This window comes from Herpailurus yagouaroundi, unplaced genomic scaffold (assembly GCF_014898765.1).
Source record: "Herpailurus yagouaroundi ecotype Mexico unplaced genomic scaffold, PumYag 197, whole genome shotgun sequence".
Classification (NCBI taxonomy): Eukaryota; Metazoa; Chordata; class Mammalia; order Carnivora; family Felidae; genus Herpailurus; species Herpailurus yagouaroundi.
Window position 1 is genome coordinate 275,238 of NW_024412428.1, and position 15,908 is coordinate 291,145.

General features: G+C 36.8%; 1 protein-coding gene across 5 annotated transcripts in view; it reads right to left on the reverse strand.

The window, feature by feature from the left end:
* Nucleotides 1–553: 553 nt before the first annotated feature.
* Nucleotides 554–15,908, reverse strand: part of ZMYM5 (zinc finger MYM-type containing 5) — a 29,890-nt gene continuing 14,535 nt past the window's right edge. For 3 of the 5 annotated variants that reach the window (XM_040447961.1, XM_040447960.1, XM_040447962.1), the window contains exons 5-8: nt 9,766–10,051; nt 9,062–9,218; nt 7,911–8,123; nt 554–1,985 (exon numbers count right to left, since the gene is read on the reverse strand). In XM_040447961.1, coding sequence (XP_040303895.1) covers nt 1,233–1,985; nt 7,911–8,123; nt 9,062–9,218; nt 9,766–10,051 — 1,409 coding nt within the window. In that variant the 3' untranslated portion in view covers nt 554–1,232. Of the gene's footprint in view, nt 1,986–7,910; nt 8,124–9,061; nt 9,219–9,765; nt 10,052–15,908 lie in introns of those variants that run through there. The other 2 variants (XM_040447963.1, XM_040447965.1) reach the window with 2 other exon arrangements.

Below are 15,908 nucleotides of genomic sequence, written 5' to 3' on the forward strand. Positions count from 1 at the left end.
TAGCGGTAAGTTTTAGTGAAATAATGGGCACATTAAACATTTGGAAAGGAACTTCAAATCCTGTGTTATATTCTCTAGAGTATTCTCTTAGGCCTTTAAGAGTAAATTGGATTTTTGGTAACGTCCCAAAGCCTCATTCAGATCCAACTCTGAAAGACTGAAATGGTCGAGTTGTCAAAAAACAAAATGGTTATAATACATTAATGATAATGACTTTTGTGGGTCCTCTAATAATAGTTTTAAGCACTGGCATCAGTGACAGAGTCTCCAAGTACTCCTAGTGTCACTCACCAAAAAGAATACACCTAGTTCTGCTCTAGTCATTGTTCATTTGTCATTCTGTTTCAAAGCTTTGAGACAAAGCCCAGTATATGTAAGAATTTAATATATGATAAAGTCAGTATCCGAAATCAGATATAAAGGGAGAATTACTAAATATATAGTAATGGGAGCACTGATCATTTGAAAAAGTGGACAGCCTTAATTTTCATTAATGTGTTTCTCAAATTTCAAGCATGTAGTCTTCAGAAGAAAAAAAAATTGCCACAAAACCTAAAGGTTAACTTAATATATTTTTAATATTTCTTATATTTGTACTAACATAAAAATAGGTATACACTCTTTATTCTTATACTTCTCACACAAGAATAAAATCTAAAATATTTATAAATTAAAGTAAATAAAATGCAAAGTAATCACCTTAATATGAAGTAACAAATAATGCCATTTTGCCCAAATAATAAAACAATGTTTTGCCCAAAAGAAAGAAATCGCAGGTATTTGGTTTAGTAGCAAAAAGCTGCAGTTTCGGATTCCATTCTACTCTCAAACTGTTTCTAAATGTTTTTACTTTAATAATAATGAGAATGTTCATAGTATCTTGTTCAAACTACTACTGATAAATCTAAGCCTTTCTCTCCTTTTTTCAAAGTAATCAGAACAGAAAATTAACCAAACCTGTCAAATGTTAGCCCTCAAATGCCAATTTTAAAAGGTGTGAATTGATAGAATGAAAAAGTAACAATCGCCTTTATTGAAACCCGCATTACTATTGAATCCAATTAGCTTTAGAATTTGAAACAGAAACATTCTTTACTATTTGCTATTATAATTATTGCTAATGAACTGTTGAAAGTTATAGGAGCTTCACAACAACAAATGGTACTGTTAGGGTTACAGATCTTTTCTGAATAAATGTATGACCTTGTTATGTCAAAACCACATCAGGTATATTATGTGTACAACAAGAGCACACCATCATTTTTCTCATTCTTATGTAATCCATGTACTGCAGCTTCCACAGTTTTATTTTTTTTCAAATCAGATTTTAATTTTGAATACTTAACACTATTGTTAATGTGCATTTCACTTTCCTCGTGTTTGCTAAGAATATGTGATAAATGCTGCCAATCTTTGCACCCATTCTCATTCTTCAATTGATTTTTTCCTTCCCCAAAGAGTTTGCAATACAAACAAAACACAGAATCTTTTGAAGTTGAATAAAGTAACCAGGATCTAGTGGTTTTATCACCATTTGGAAGAATTCGTGTATAATAAGTTTCTGAAAACTTCCTCCCTGTATTGTCTTTTGGAAAGTTAAAATTTCTTACTTGAGGTGGATCGTTTTCAACAAGAATGTCCCGTTGTTTAATATTTAAAACACGGGGCCATGTACCTGGGTCTGCAGAAAGTACAACCGATATAATGGAGTCTTCTGATTTTTTCTCTTCCAGTTGCTCTTGAAATTTATCAGCTATGGTTATAGAAGGTAAATTCACATCCTGTTTGATCAGTGATGTATCATCTGTCCTACATTCTGCCAACACCTGTAGCTCTGAAGTCTTTTCCTTTTTTTCTGGTATTCCCTCTTTTTTTTCTAAAAGAGTATTCAATGATCCATATAATTTCCTTTCATTTTCTTCTCTAATAGCATTCCTTTTTCTGTTTTCTGATGCTGATAAATTTTTTGATTTCGTTTCCATCATCTGGGAGAAACAGATTACAATTTTATGTTAGAATTGTTAAGATTAATGCATATGCCAATGCTCAATAAGCACATGAAAAGTTGCTCATTTGTCATCAAAGAAATACAAATCAAAACCACCACATCCCACTTCACATCCACTAGGGTGACTATAATAAAAGATATGTGATATAATGGCAAGTGTTGGCAAAGATGTGGAAAAACTGAAACCTTCCTAAGGTGATAGTGCAAATGTAAAATGGTACAGGTACCTTGGAAAACAGCCTGGCAATTTTTGAAAAGTTAAAGAGTTACCATATGGCCCACCAATGCCAGAGTGAAAATGGAGGTCTACACATATTTGTACAAAGTGTTCACAGCAATGTTATTATTCATAACAGACAAAACGTAGAAATAATTCAAATGTCCATTACTGATGGATAAACAAGAAATGTGGGAAAGGGTGTCTGGGTGGCTCAAGAGTTAAGCATCCGACTTTGGCTCAGGTCATGATCTTGAGGTTTGTGAGTTTGAGCCCTGCGTTGGGCTATGTACTGACAGCTACGAGCCTGGAGCCTGCTTCGGATTCTGTGTCTCCCCGCTTCTGTCCCTCCCATGGTCATGCTCTGTCTCTCTCAATAATAAATAAACATTAAAAAAAAATTTTTTTTATATGTGGGTATTATCCATACAATTAAATAGTATTTGGCAATAAAAACAAGTGAAGTTATATGCTACAACCTGGATGAAACTTGGACACAGTATAATACGTGAAAGCCAGCCACAAAGTATCATATTGTATGATTCCATTTAATAAAGACATAGAACTGATTTTAGAGTCCATAAAATAAAATTTTAAAAAATCAAAATAACAAAGATGTATACAATGTGAATGCATCCTATTAGCTATAATATTTTTCTACAAAGCACAATTAAACACTGCGTTCAAGTTTAAAAAACTTGTAAGAATTTTGTTTTGATTTAATCCTGAAAGCAATATTGGCAGCACTGAAGTAAAAAAAGCAGGAGCAACATAACCAAGTTTGTACTTAGACTGCTCTGATGGTATTATCATTTCAAACTGTAAGGAAGACGAAATGGTACAGAGACAGCCAGGAAACTGTGGTAGTCATTCTGGAAAAGATGATGGTGGCTTCATCTAGGATTATAGGAATAGAGATAGGATAGAGTTGAGAGATATTTAGGAAGTAGAATCTGGATTATTGGTAACTGAGTGACTCTGGAGGTTAAGGAAGGAGGAGTAAAGAATAGCCCTAAGTTTCTGCCTAGGCATCTGACTGAATGGTGAGATAAGGAGATGGGAAACAGAATGAAAGCAGGTTTGGAGTTTCAGCTTTAGACATGGAATACGAGGTATTTGTGGAACATTAAAATGGAGATTACAGATGGATGGAATAGTCTGAAATTGAAAGAAATATCTACACACAAAACAACCTTCAAATAAAAAAAGAGGAAAAAATATCATCTACAGATATATTTTAGAAATCATCAAAATATATTAATTAAAACTATGGGATCAAAGGGGCACCTGAGTGGCTAAGTTGGTTAAGCGTCTCACACTTGGTAAGATCAAGCCCCATTTCTCTCAAAATAAACATAAAAACAAGAAAGATCTTACTTTTCCCATAAAAATGATTTGGTACCAATTGATGGGAGGATCTTGACCTCACCTCGTTCCATGGACACAACAAGAGAACAGCTACATCTACACAATGAACTCTGAAAATGACCTAAAGACCGCAGCTAATCACAGAGATAAGTCCACATTGACGAGATGTGCTTGGGAACCAAATAAATACCTGGTGTAAGTAACCACAAACAAGAGGGACAACACAAGCATGGAGAAAAGAGAGGCTCAGACCCCACACTGTGCACTCTTGACACCAACGATCTGAGTCACTATAACGCGTGGCCTTGAACACCAGCAGGGCTTAACTCCAAAACCTTTAGAAATCAGTGGAGCTGAACCACTGTAAGACTAGGCTCCTTTACTTGCACCCCATTTTCTCTCCCTCCTGTCAGCTGGGAAAGGCTCCTCCCAGAGGAGGGGGCTGTGGTGGTCCTTGTGATAGAGCTCGCCAACCCCCTCTCCACTCACTGCACCCTCTTGGGGTGACTGGGTGAGGGTGTGCTTCCATGTCCTGACCCCCTGTATTCCTGCCATGTTGTGTCTGGCTCATCCCTGCCTGAATAAAGTAATGCCTCTGCCAAAAAAAAAAAAAAAAAGAAAAAAAAAAAAAAAGAAAAAAAAAAAAAGAAAGAAAGAAAGAAAGAAAGAAAGAAAGAAAGAAAGAAAGAAAGAAAAAAGAAAGAAAGAAAAATTCAGTAGGGCTTAAGCCTTGGGAGCTTCAAAAACCAGTGGGTTTAATGCTGGGATAGCAAGAAGATGATAGGAAATGAAGTCCACCCCCTTAAAGGAGTCTATATACTAAATAACTTGACCTGAGACACACCAGAGAAGCAGCGGTTTGAAAAGCATCTGAGGAATACATGAAGATTTACTGACTCCTCTTGGAAAGTGTGCCAGAATAATCTGCAGATTACTCTAGGAAAAGTGCTGATGGGTAGCATTCCCCACCGCCCCCAGCCTGGATAACTGGTTGCTTGCAAAAGCTAATACTAACACTCTCCCTCTAACTTGCTAGCACCGTCTGCCCTGCCCCAGCCAGGACTGGGACCACTCTAAAGTGATTCCTGCCCTAGGGAAGCGGGAGAAATAACACGCCTGCAGTTTCTGCAACTGGGATCCTTACCTGGCTGCACAGGGAGCAAGCCCTGCCCTGCAGCTGTGACAGAAAGGCTAACTGCAAATTGCTAGGCTGAATGCCACCCCACCCACAAATGAGCCCATAACAACTATGACACGCTTCTCAATGGCATCAGAAGCAAATCCTGTCCATTGGGCCCACAGGAAACAAAGTAGGTCGTTACAGATGGTTGGGCCAAAGGCAATCGCAGCTCTGTCACAACAGGAGGGCACACACAGCCCACACAAGGGACACCTGGAGCACCTGGTTCTGGTGGGCAGAAAAGACTGGCCAGAAAAGGGCACCACAGGACCTCTTCTATATAAGGCCACTACTTTCAAGACGAGATGTAGCTGACTTTCGTAATACATAGAAACAAACACAGAAAATTAGACAAAATAAGGAGATAGAAGAACATGGCCCAAGTGAAAGAACAGGACAAAATCACAATTAAAAAGCTAAATAAAATGTAGATAACCAATACGCCTGATGAAGAATTCATGAATGGTCATAAAGATACTCACTAGACTTGAGATAAGAGTGGATGAACTCAGTAAGCACTTCAACAAAGAGATAGAGAATATAAAAAAGAATGGACTCAGAGCTGAAGAATTTAGTAATTGCAATAGAGGGAATCAATAGGAGATGAGAGGAAGTAGAGCAGATCAGTGATCTGGAAGACAAAGTAATGGAAATCATTCAAGCTAAACAGCAAAAAGAGAAAGGAATAATAAAAAATGAAAAAAAAGTTAAGGGAATTCTGCAACATTATTAAGGGTAATGACATTTGCAATATAGGGATGCCAGAAAGGGGAGTGGGTGAGCAAAAACTTATTTCAAGAAATAATAGCTGAAAACATCCCTAATCTGGGGGAAGGAAGCACCGAGAGCCCTCAGATCTAGGAAGCACCAAGAGCCCCTTACAAGATGAATTCAAAAAGGGCCACACCAAGACACATCATAATCAAAATGGCAAAAAGTAATGATAAATACGGAACTTTTAAGACAACAAAACAGTTACATACAAGGGAAACCCCATAATGCTACCGGCTGATTTTTCAGCAGAAACATTGCAGACCAAAAGAGTGACAAGATATATTCAAAGTGCTGAAATAAGAAATCTATAACCAAGAAGACTTTATGCAGCAAGACTATCATTCAGAATACAAGAAACAGTTCCAGACAAACAAAAGTTAGAGTTCATCACCACTAAACCAGCCTTATAAGAAATGTTAAAGGGAATTCTTTAACTGGAAAAAAAAGGCCATAAATGGAAGAAAATTATGAAAAGAAAAATTTCACATGTAAAAGCAAACATACAGTAAAGGCAGTAGGATTAATCACTATGAAGCCAGTATGGAGGTTAAAACACAAAAGTAGGAAATCTATTAGATCTACAAAAATTAATCTAGGAATACACAAAATAAAAGGATATAAAATATGACACAGACATAAAACGTGGAGAAGGTAGTAAAAATGTAGTGCATTCAGAATATGTTTGAAATAAAGCAACCATCAACTTAACAGACTGCTATACACATAAGATGTCATATATGAACCCAATGGCAACCACAACTCAAAACCATCCATACACAATAAAAAAGAAAGGAATCCAACCATAACATTAAAGAAATCCATCAAACCACAAGGAAAGAGAGCAAGAGAGGATGTAACAATTGTAAATATCTATGCACCAAACATAGGAGCACCTAAATATTTAAAGCAAATGTTAACAGACATAAAGGAGAAATTGCCAGTAACACAGTAATAGAGGAGACATTAACATCCCACTTGCATCAATGGATATATCATCCAGACTGCAAATCAACATGAAACTGTGGCTTTGAATGACACATTAGACCAGATGGATCAAACAGGTATATATAGAACATTTTATCCCAAACCAGCAGAATACACATTCAAGTGCACGTGGAACATTCTCCAGGACAGATCATATGTTAGGCCACAAAATAAGTCTCAGTAAATTTAAGAAGAATCAAATCGTATGAAGCATCTTTCCTGACAACAACAGTATGAAACTACAAGTCAATTATAAGAAAAAAATGGGAAAAAACAGAAACACATGAAGGCTAAACAACATGCTACTAAACAATCAATGGGTCAATGAAGAAATCAGAGGAAATAAAAAAAAAATACACGGAGACAAAATGCCAGTAGTCCAATATCTTTGAGATACAGCAAAAACAGTTCTAAGAGGGAAGTTTACAGCAATACAGGTCTATTTCAAGAAACAAGCCAAATCTAAAACAATTTAACCATATACATAAAAGAGCTAGAGAAAGAACAGTGAGCTGAAAGCTAATAAAATAATAAAGATGAGAGTACAAATAAATTTAAATAAGGATTGGAAAAACAATAGGAAAAAAAAAACAAAACAATGGGTGGCTCAGTCAGTTGAGCATCTGACTCTTGATTTTGGCTCAGATCATGATGCCAGGGTCATGGAATAAAGCCCTGTGCTGGGCTCCACTCTGAGCATGGAGCCTGCTTGAGATTCATTCTCTCCCTCTCTCTCTCTCTCACCCCCCTGGCCCCTCTACCCCCTTGTACGTGCTCTCTCCAAAAAAACAAAACAAACAAACAAAAAAAGAATAACGAAACCAGGAGCTGGTTCTATGAAAGATAAACAGAATTGATAAAGCATTAGCTACTCATTAAAAAAAAAAAAAACTCAAAATCAGAAATGGGAAGGAATAATGACACTACAGTAATACAAAAGATTATAAGGAGATACAATAATAAAAAATTAAATGCTGACAAACGGACAACATAAAAGATACAGGTAAATTCCAGAAACATATATAATCTTCCAAAACTGAATCAGGAATAAATAGAAAATTTGAACAGACTGATAACAACTAGTACTGAAATTGAATCAACAAAAAACTCTCAACAAAAGTCTAGGACTCACTTCACAGGTGAATTCCACCAAGCATTTATGTTAATACCTATTCTTTTCAAGCTATTCTAAACCACAGAAGAGGAAGGAAGACTAGCTTGGAACGATCAATTGATTTCAATACTCATTTGAGATGCGACAGCTCAGTGACTGACAAAAATGGAACTAAATGAGGTTCTAAGATAAATCTGATTAATGTAAGCTAACAGGGAAAAGCTACACTATACTTAATCATTTAAAATGCATTGAAAATAATTACCTGTTTATATTCATTAACACAACTTTGGCAGCAAAATCTTGTCTGCTGACCTTCAATCATCAGGACATGGTTTCCAGCACTTTTACTAGGCAAGTACTCTCCACACTGTTCACAGCAATTCATTATTAGACCATTGGCTAACCTGTACTTATTAAAGCACTGGTTACTGCACAGTTTATGTACTACATTATTAACGCTGACTTCATGACGAATCTAAAAGAAAAGCCAGAATTTATTAAATAAATGAGGCAGAATAGCACAGTAAGCAAGGAGATAACTAGTTTCTTCAAAAGAAACAATCTCTAATAATTTCTCAGTGGAAGAAATATTCAGGGAAAAGAGTAAAAATTATATTTTGTTATTCTTTCATTTTTATCTTTGATCTTACAATAAAGTAAGATTCATGGAACAAAAAGCTATAAGGTCAGTAATAACTTCCCCAGAGACACTTAAAAACTAGAGGAAACAAACTGTTTAGAAGATTTTGATACGACCTAATTAAAAGAAATGGATTGGTAATTTTTGTTATTATAAACTTCACTGCCCTAGAAAATTCATGGAAGGTGCTAAAAGAATCAGTATTACTATATTCAGGATGGTGTCTGTATATGCATAAATAAGATGGTTCTCGCTTTGCTCAGCTCTGTGGTAACTGAGATAAAATCATGCCCTCAATTTGCATGGCTCCAAGGAACACCAAATTCAGTTGCCAAGGCGTTTGTTACGTAAAGACTGCCTGTATGCATGTTTCTTCTTTAGGCAACTGGCAAGATGGCAATACCACTTAAGAAACGTGAAGTTTTCAACACACTTACACTCCACTCGTTCTACATATTCTTGTACCAGGATTGGTTGCTTCCTTCATGTCCTGAAACTACACTTTATTATTTTGAGTGGCTAGTAAGAACAAAATTCACCATTACTTTGTTTAGGAGTATATCCACTTCCATGGAAATAGCTGTGTACTTTCCATAGCATGCAAATGGGATATTTGTTGACAAAACAGTTCTAACATATCCTCATCCTTTCCTTTAACTTCATTGTGTAGATCCAGGACGTGTGTATTATGTAGATGGCAGAACATATAATAACACTTAAAATTATCCTTGTTAACCTACATAGTAGCTTAAATACGATATAAAAATCCAGACCTCTGTTAGCTTACTACAGATTATACATCTTGATTTATTAACTCTTTTTCTAAGATTCTGGTTGTCTTCACAGGGAGGCAAAGATGTACGACAAAATTCTTGGGAGGATTCTTTTGACTCAACTTGAACAGTAGTAGCTTTTTTTGTAGGTGCATCTCTGAAACACAAGGGACAGATGAAACTTAAGAATATTACATTTTAATAAAAGTCAAATATATGAACAAGAAATGACATTTTTCATTTTCTCAGGATTTAATCCTAGGAATCAACTGTAATTTTTGGATCTAGCAAAACCCACCTTTGGTTTCACTGTCAAGAGTTCCTAAATAGTACAGCAAGAGATGATTTGGAGGTAAAAACATTTTGTAGCACAAGAACCTTCTCACAGGTTATTATGATTTTTGAAGGACTCAAAAAAGGTGGTAGCAACTTGGTAGAACGAAGGTAAAACATGGGAAGGATCAAGGCAAAGTCAGTGGCAGAGAGAGGGTCAATTTTTACATTTTCCTTTCCTGCCAAGAGTAAGGACAGCACAAATGAACTCACAGCTCTGACACACTCTAGGATAACTCAAGCTCAATAAACTTGAAGATATCTCTGCAACAACCGTATCCATGAATCTATACAGCTCTCAATTACATTCAACACACATCTATACTGCCAGCATTCAATTATATGGAGCCAGGTTGAAAAGTACAGCTTACTTTTTACATATTACATTGCGTTTCTTTGGAGTGCGCTTATGAGAGAAGGAAGAAAGGCAGGTGGTAGAACAAAAGAGGTGAGCTGATCCTTTTCGTTGATAAGCTGTCTGTCCCTTCTGTAAAGGTTTTTTGCAGTGTGCACAAGTGATTTTAGCTGGTTTAGTAAGTTGCTGTTGGACTGAAGACTGGAAAATCTGCTTAGGAAGGGAGGCCACTGGTGATAAAGAATCCACCCCTGGCTGTTTCTGATTACGGGGAAATGATGCTGACTGGGAGATCCAAGAATCTTAAAAATAAAACATACAAGAAAAAGTCATGGAACAATTCAAAATTCACATCAGAAAAATATTTTAAAATTTTCATTTTGCAAGTTTAACAGAATAGTGAGGCAGCCCTATAAGCAAATGGTCAGAGCCAGGCAACCCTGTGGCACAATCCCAGGGGAACTATCCACTTTGAATTCTTTTTTCATTTCATTTTATTTATTTAATTTACATTCAAGTTAGTTAGCATATAGTGCAATAATGACTTCAGGAGTAGATACCAGTGATTCATCACCTATGTATAACACCCAGTGCTCACATCAACAAGTGCCTTCCTTAATTCCCCTTACCCATTTAGCCTGTCCCCCTCCCGGAGGCAACCCCTCCAGCAACCCTGTTTGTTCTCTGTAGTTAAAAGTCTGTTATGTTTTGTTCCCTTCCTTGTTTTTATATTATTTTTGCTTCCCTTACCTTATGTTAAGCTGTTTTGTATCTTAAATTCTTCATATGAGTGAAGTAATATGAGATTTGTCTTTCCCTAATTTCACTTAGGATAATACCCTCTATTCCATCCACATAGTTGCAAATGGCAAGATTTCATTCTTTTTGATTGCTGGGTAATACTCCATTGTATATATACCACATCTTCTTTATCCATTCATCCATCGATGGACATTTGGGCTTTTCCATACTGTGGCTATTGTCGATAGCGCTGCTATAAACATTGGGGTGCATGTGCCCCTTTGAAACAGCACACCTGTATCCCTTGGATAAATACCTAGTAGTGTAATTGCTGGGTCATAGGGTAGTTCTGTTTTTAATTTTTTGAGGAAACTCCATACTGTTTTCCAGACAGGCTGCACCAGTTTGCATTCCCATCAGCAGTGCAAAAGAGGTCCTCTTTCTATGCATCCTCACCAACATCTGCTGTTGTCTGAGTTGTTACTGTTAGCCATTCTGACAGGTATGAGGTGGTATCTCATTGTGGTATTAATTTGTATTTCCCTGATGATGAGTCATGTTCAGCATCTTTTCATGTGTCTGTTAGCCATCTGAATGTCTTCTTTGGAGACGTGTCTATTCATGTTTTTGTCCATTTCTTCGTTGGATTATTTGCTTTTTGGGTGTTGAGTTTGGTAAGTTCTTTATAAATTTTAGATACTAACCCTTTATCTGATATGTCATTTGCAAGTATCTTCTCCCATTCTGTTGGCTGCCTTTTAGTTTTGCTAATTGTTTCATTCGCTGTGCAGAAGCTTTTTATTTTGATTAGGTCCCAATAGTTCATGTTTGCTTTTGTTTCCCTTGCCTCCGGAGACGTGTTGAGCAAGAAGTTACTGCAGCCAAGGTCAAAGAGGTTTTTGCCTGCTTTCTCCTCTAGGATTTTGATGGCTTCCTGTCTTACGTTTAGGTCTTTCATCCATTTTGAATATGTTTGTATATGGTGTAAGAAAGTGGTCTGGGCTCATTTTTCTGCATGTCGCTGTCCAGTTTTCCCAGCACCACTGGCTGAAGACACTATCTTTATTCCATTGGACATTCTTTCCTGCTTTGTCAAAGATTAGTTGCCCATACGTTTGTGGATCCATTTCTGGGTTCTCTATTCTGTTTCATTGATCTGAGTATCTGTTTTTGTGCCATTTGTTTATTTTAGAGACAGAGTAAGCAGGGGAGGGCCAGAGAGGGGGACACAGAATCCAAAGCAGGCTCTAGGCTCCGAGCTATCAGCACAGAGCCTGATGCAGGGCTCAAACTCACAAGCTGTGAGATCATGACCTGAGCCGGTCAGAAGCTTAACCAACTGAGCCATCCAGATGCCCCTATCCACTTTGTATTTGAACGATACTCTATTGTGCCCAAACTGTAAATGGTGGCCCTTGAATCGTGCAATGCGGTAGTTATCAATTCTTAAGGACCCTAGGTTCAAAATGCATTTCCTAACTTACTGGATGGTGCAAGTACATTAAATTGTGTTTTGGTTTTCTCAACTACAAACTGGAAATGATATCTAACTCATCAGAGTGTTATGAAGACTAAATGAGATAATGCATATAGTAAAGCAGTATGTTTGGTACACAGGGCATTTGCAAAAAAAATATTTAGCCACTTTTTTGTCTCAAAGAAGAAAGTATTAATATATTACAAAATAAAGCAAAAAAGGTAAGTACAGAATCTGGTATGTGATGTCCATTTTTATAACCACTTCCTCCTAATACGAAAAATATAAAGCATAGAAAAGAAAAAATTTTACAGTGACCACTCATATGCCCACCAAGTCTATTCTCTCTTTTACTATTTTTGCTTTATCAACATCTATTCATCCCTCTAAACAATGTGTTTTGTGTATTTCAAGCAAATGCAGAACATCATTATACTCCCCTCTAAAATACTTCTTATTCATTTTATTTTAGAGAGCGAGAGCAAAAGCAGAAGAGAGGGACAGAGGGTGGGGAGCAGGGAGAGAGAGAGACAGAATCTTAAGCAGGCTTCATGCTCAGCACGGAGCCCAATGTGGGGCTCGATTCCACGACCATGAGACCACTGACATAAGCCAAAATTAAGTCGGATGCTCAGCTGACTGGGCCACCCAGGCACCACTATTTATTTTAAATTTCATTTATTCATTTTAAGTAAGCTCTACACCCAATGCGGGGCTTGAACTCATGACCTCAATATCAATAGCTGCATGCTCTACCAACTGCACCAGCCAGGCACCCTTCCAAAATACTTTTTAAAGCAACTCTTTCTACAGTTTCTTCTCAGCCTTCTAAATATTATTTCATAATCATTAATATAGGTGATGGATTATTCTGCAAAGTCTCAGTTTTCCTAACTTCACACACGGACTCCTCCATCATATATTATTGTTAGCTTCAAAATGGTACAATATTATGTACAGGTAGTAATGTTTCTCAAACTTTAAAATTCACGAGATCACCTAAGAATCTTGTTTAAACAGAGACTCTAAGGGTGCCTGGCTGGCTCAGTCAGTAGAGCATACAACTCTTGACCTCGAGGCTGGGAGTTTGGGCCCCACAATAGGTGTAGAGATTACTTAAAAGTCAAATATTTAAAAATATATACATACATACATGCACATAGATTCTAAATCAACAGGTTTAGGGAAGGGCCTGAGGTTCTGCATTTCTTTCTTTTTTTTTAATGTTTATTTTTGAGAGAGAGAGAGAGAGAGAGAGAGAGAGAGAGCCAGCGAGCGCATGCGCACATGCAAGCTCAGGGGAGGAGCAGAGAGAGGGAGACAGAAGAGCTGAAGTAGGCTCTGTGCGGACAGCAGAGAGCCTGATGCAAGGCTTGAACTCACAAACCGTGAGATTATGACCTGAGTTGAAGTCGGATGCCTAACCGACTGAGCCACCCAGGTGCCCCAGGGTTCTGCCTTTCTAACTAACTCTTGCATGATGATGAAGCTTTGAGGCCCTACAGTACTGAACTATTCTGTCACCTCTCTTCAAAAATAGCTTTGGTCATTAACAAGAAGTCTATGGCCCCCCTCCACCTATCACATCCTCAAAGGCCTTTCAAAGTACTACTAACATTAACAACTATACTTTCAGTTTTAAATTACCCACCTACTGCTTCTAATTTTCTTTGTCCTATTTCAAGATACCTTTATCTTACAAGCAAAAATAGAATGGAACAAGTAACAAAAGCAACTCTCTCAGACCATAGGGTGACATGCTGGCAAATACAGAATATAGTACAATGAACTTTTTTTTTTATCACCTAGTACTCAGAAGTTTCATTACTACTCAATTTTCCTACTTCTGAACCATTCCAAAGAAAACAAAAATTACATATTCATCTATATAACAAATATAGGTTGTATATCATCTTCTTCTGGGATCAAAGTTCCCTGCGTATCATCTAGATACCAAACTAGATTTAATAAATGACAGAAACAAAGGATAGGAACCATTACAAGATTTGTTATTACCATTAATATGGGAGAAATAAGAACCCCAAAGAAAAAATACTGGTTTTTGTAATTTTGGGGAGTTATCCATACTTAAGGGAAGCATATTTATATACAACTACGGAATGTGAGACATCAATGTATGCTCAGGACAATAATTAGATTCTGAAATTTCTTTTTCACTTTAGCTTTGGTGCATAAAGCAAATGCTTCCTTTGTTAATACCACAACTATTTGTTTTCTGGAAATTTCAGAGTTTCTTATTTAATCAAATTTTTATTTTATTTCATTTTATTTTTGGTATTTGTGTCTACAGGTTAAACTTAACCTCTCAATCAAATTCTTCCATATCCTACCCCAAGTATGTTTTAAGAGAAGGGGCCAAGTAGATTATTTGGTACAAATCCCTCATTATATGCAAGGAAAATTAAGACCTAGAAGTTACATTACTTATCTAAAAATCTAATAAATATTAGACACACTATTGACTTTCAGGTGTTCTTCATTTCTTCCTGCATCTAAACTCTTCTGCCTAAAAAATATTTTAGTATTTCTTTAGTGTTGGTCTGCTAGTGAAAAGTTCTTTTGGTGTCTCAGTGGGGTTTGTTTGTTTTTGCATGTTAAAGAATAACATGTATGCATAAAGTTTGTAAATCTTAAGTGTGGAGCTCAATTAAATTTTTTATAATGAATATACTTGCATGACTAAAATCCAGAAGCCTGGCTTTTCTCACTGAATAATTTCCTGCCTTTCCCACAAGCCATCCGTATTATGACCTCAAAGATTAGTTTTCTTTTTTTTTTTTTGAAATTCACATACATAAAATCATACAGTATGTACTCTTTTGTGCCTGATTACCTTAACTCAACATCTTGTCTGTAAATTTCATTCACACTGAATATATAGTTCATTATTTTGCACTGCTGTTGAAAATTCCATTATGTGGCTAGTACTATTTATCTGCCCTATTTTTTTTAAGTTGTATTTATTTAAGTAATCTCTACACCCGTTGTGGGGTTCAAACTCATGACCCCAAGATCCCAAGCTGCTTGCTCTTCCAACTGATCCAGACAGGCGCCCCATCCATCCTGTTGTTGATGGACATTTGGATTGCTTCCAATTTTGACTATGATTTCTATATATGTCTTCTAATAGTTTCTTAATGTATTTATCCTGCTTGGGATTTGGATTTGTAAATGTTCTTTAATTTGTAAGTTAATGCTTTCTCTCCATTTTAGAAAATTCTCAGTTGTACCTCTTCTGTCTTGTTTCTTTCCGGAACATTAAATACATGTCCTCTTCATCAAGTGTCATACATCTTTTACATTCTTTTCTGGATTTCCACCCTTTTGACTTCTCTGATTCAATCTGGATGATTTTCTCTGAGATTTCTTCCAGTTCACTTACAACTCTTCAGCTTTGCCCAGCCTGTAGTTAAAATGATTAGTTCCTTAGAATCTTTGTCTGATAATCCTATTATCTGGATCCCAAAACCTTGCTTCTATTGTCTGTTTTCCTCTTGATTTCTGGCATATGGCCTTGGATCTTCATGCTGCTGATTGCTTTTCATTCTGTTTGTATGAAAAACTGAAGGGCACCTAGTTGGCTCAGCTGGTTGAGCATCTGACTTTGGCTCTGGTCGTGATCTCACAGTTCCTGAGTTTGAGCCCCCACATCAGGCTCACTGCTGTCAGCGCAGAGCCCACTTCAGATCTTCTGTCCCTCACTGACTTGCACTCTCTCAAAAATAAACAAACAAATAAAAAACTGAAAAAAATTTGAGGCTCTGGATTAGGTCAGCAACCAAACTAAAGGTTGGAAAGGTTGTGTTTGTTGGGTTTGGGGTTTTTTTTGTTTGTTTTAAAAAAATGTTTTAAAGTTTATTTTGAGACAGACAGAGACCATGCGAGTTGGGGAGAAGTGGGGGGGGGGGGGGAGACAGAGA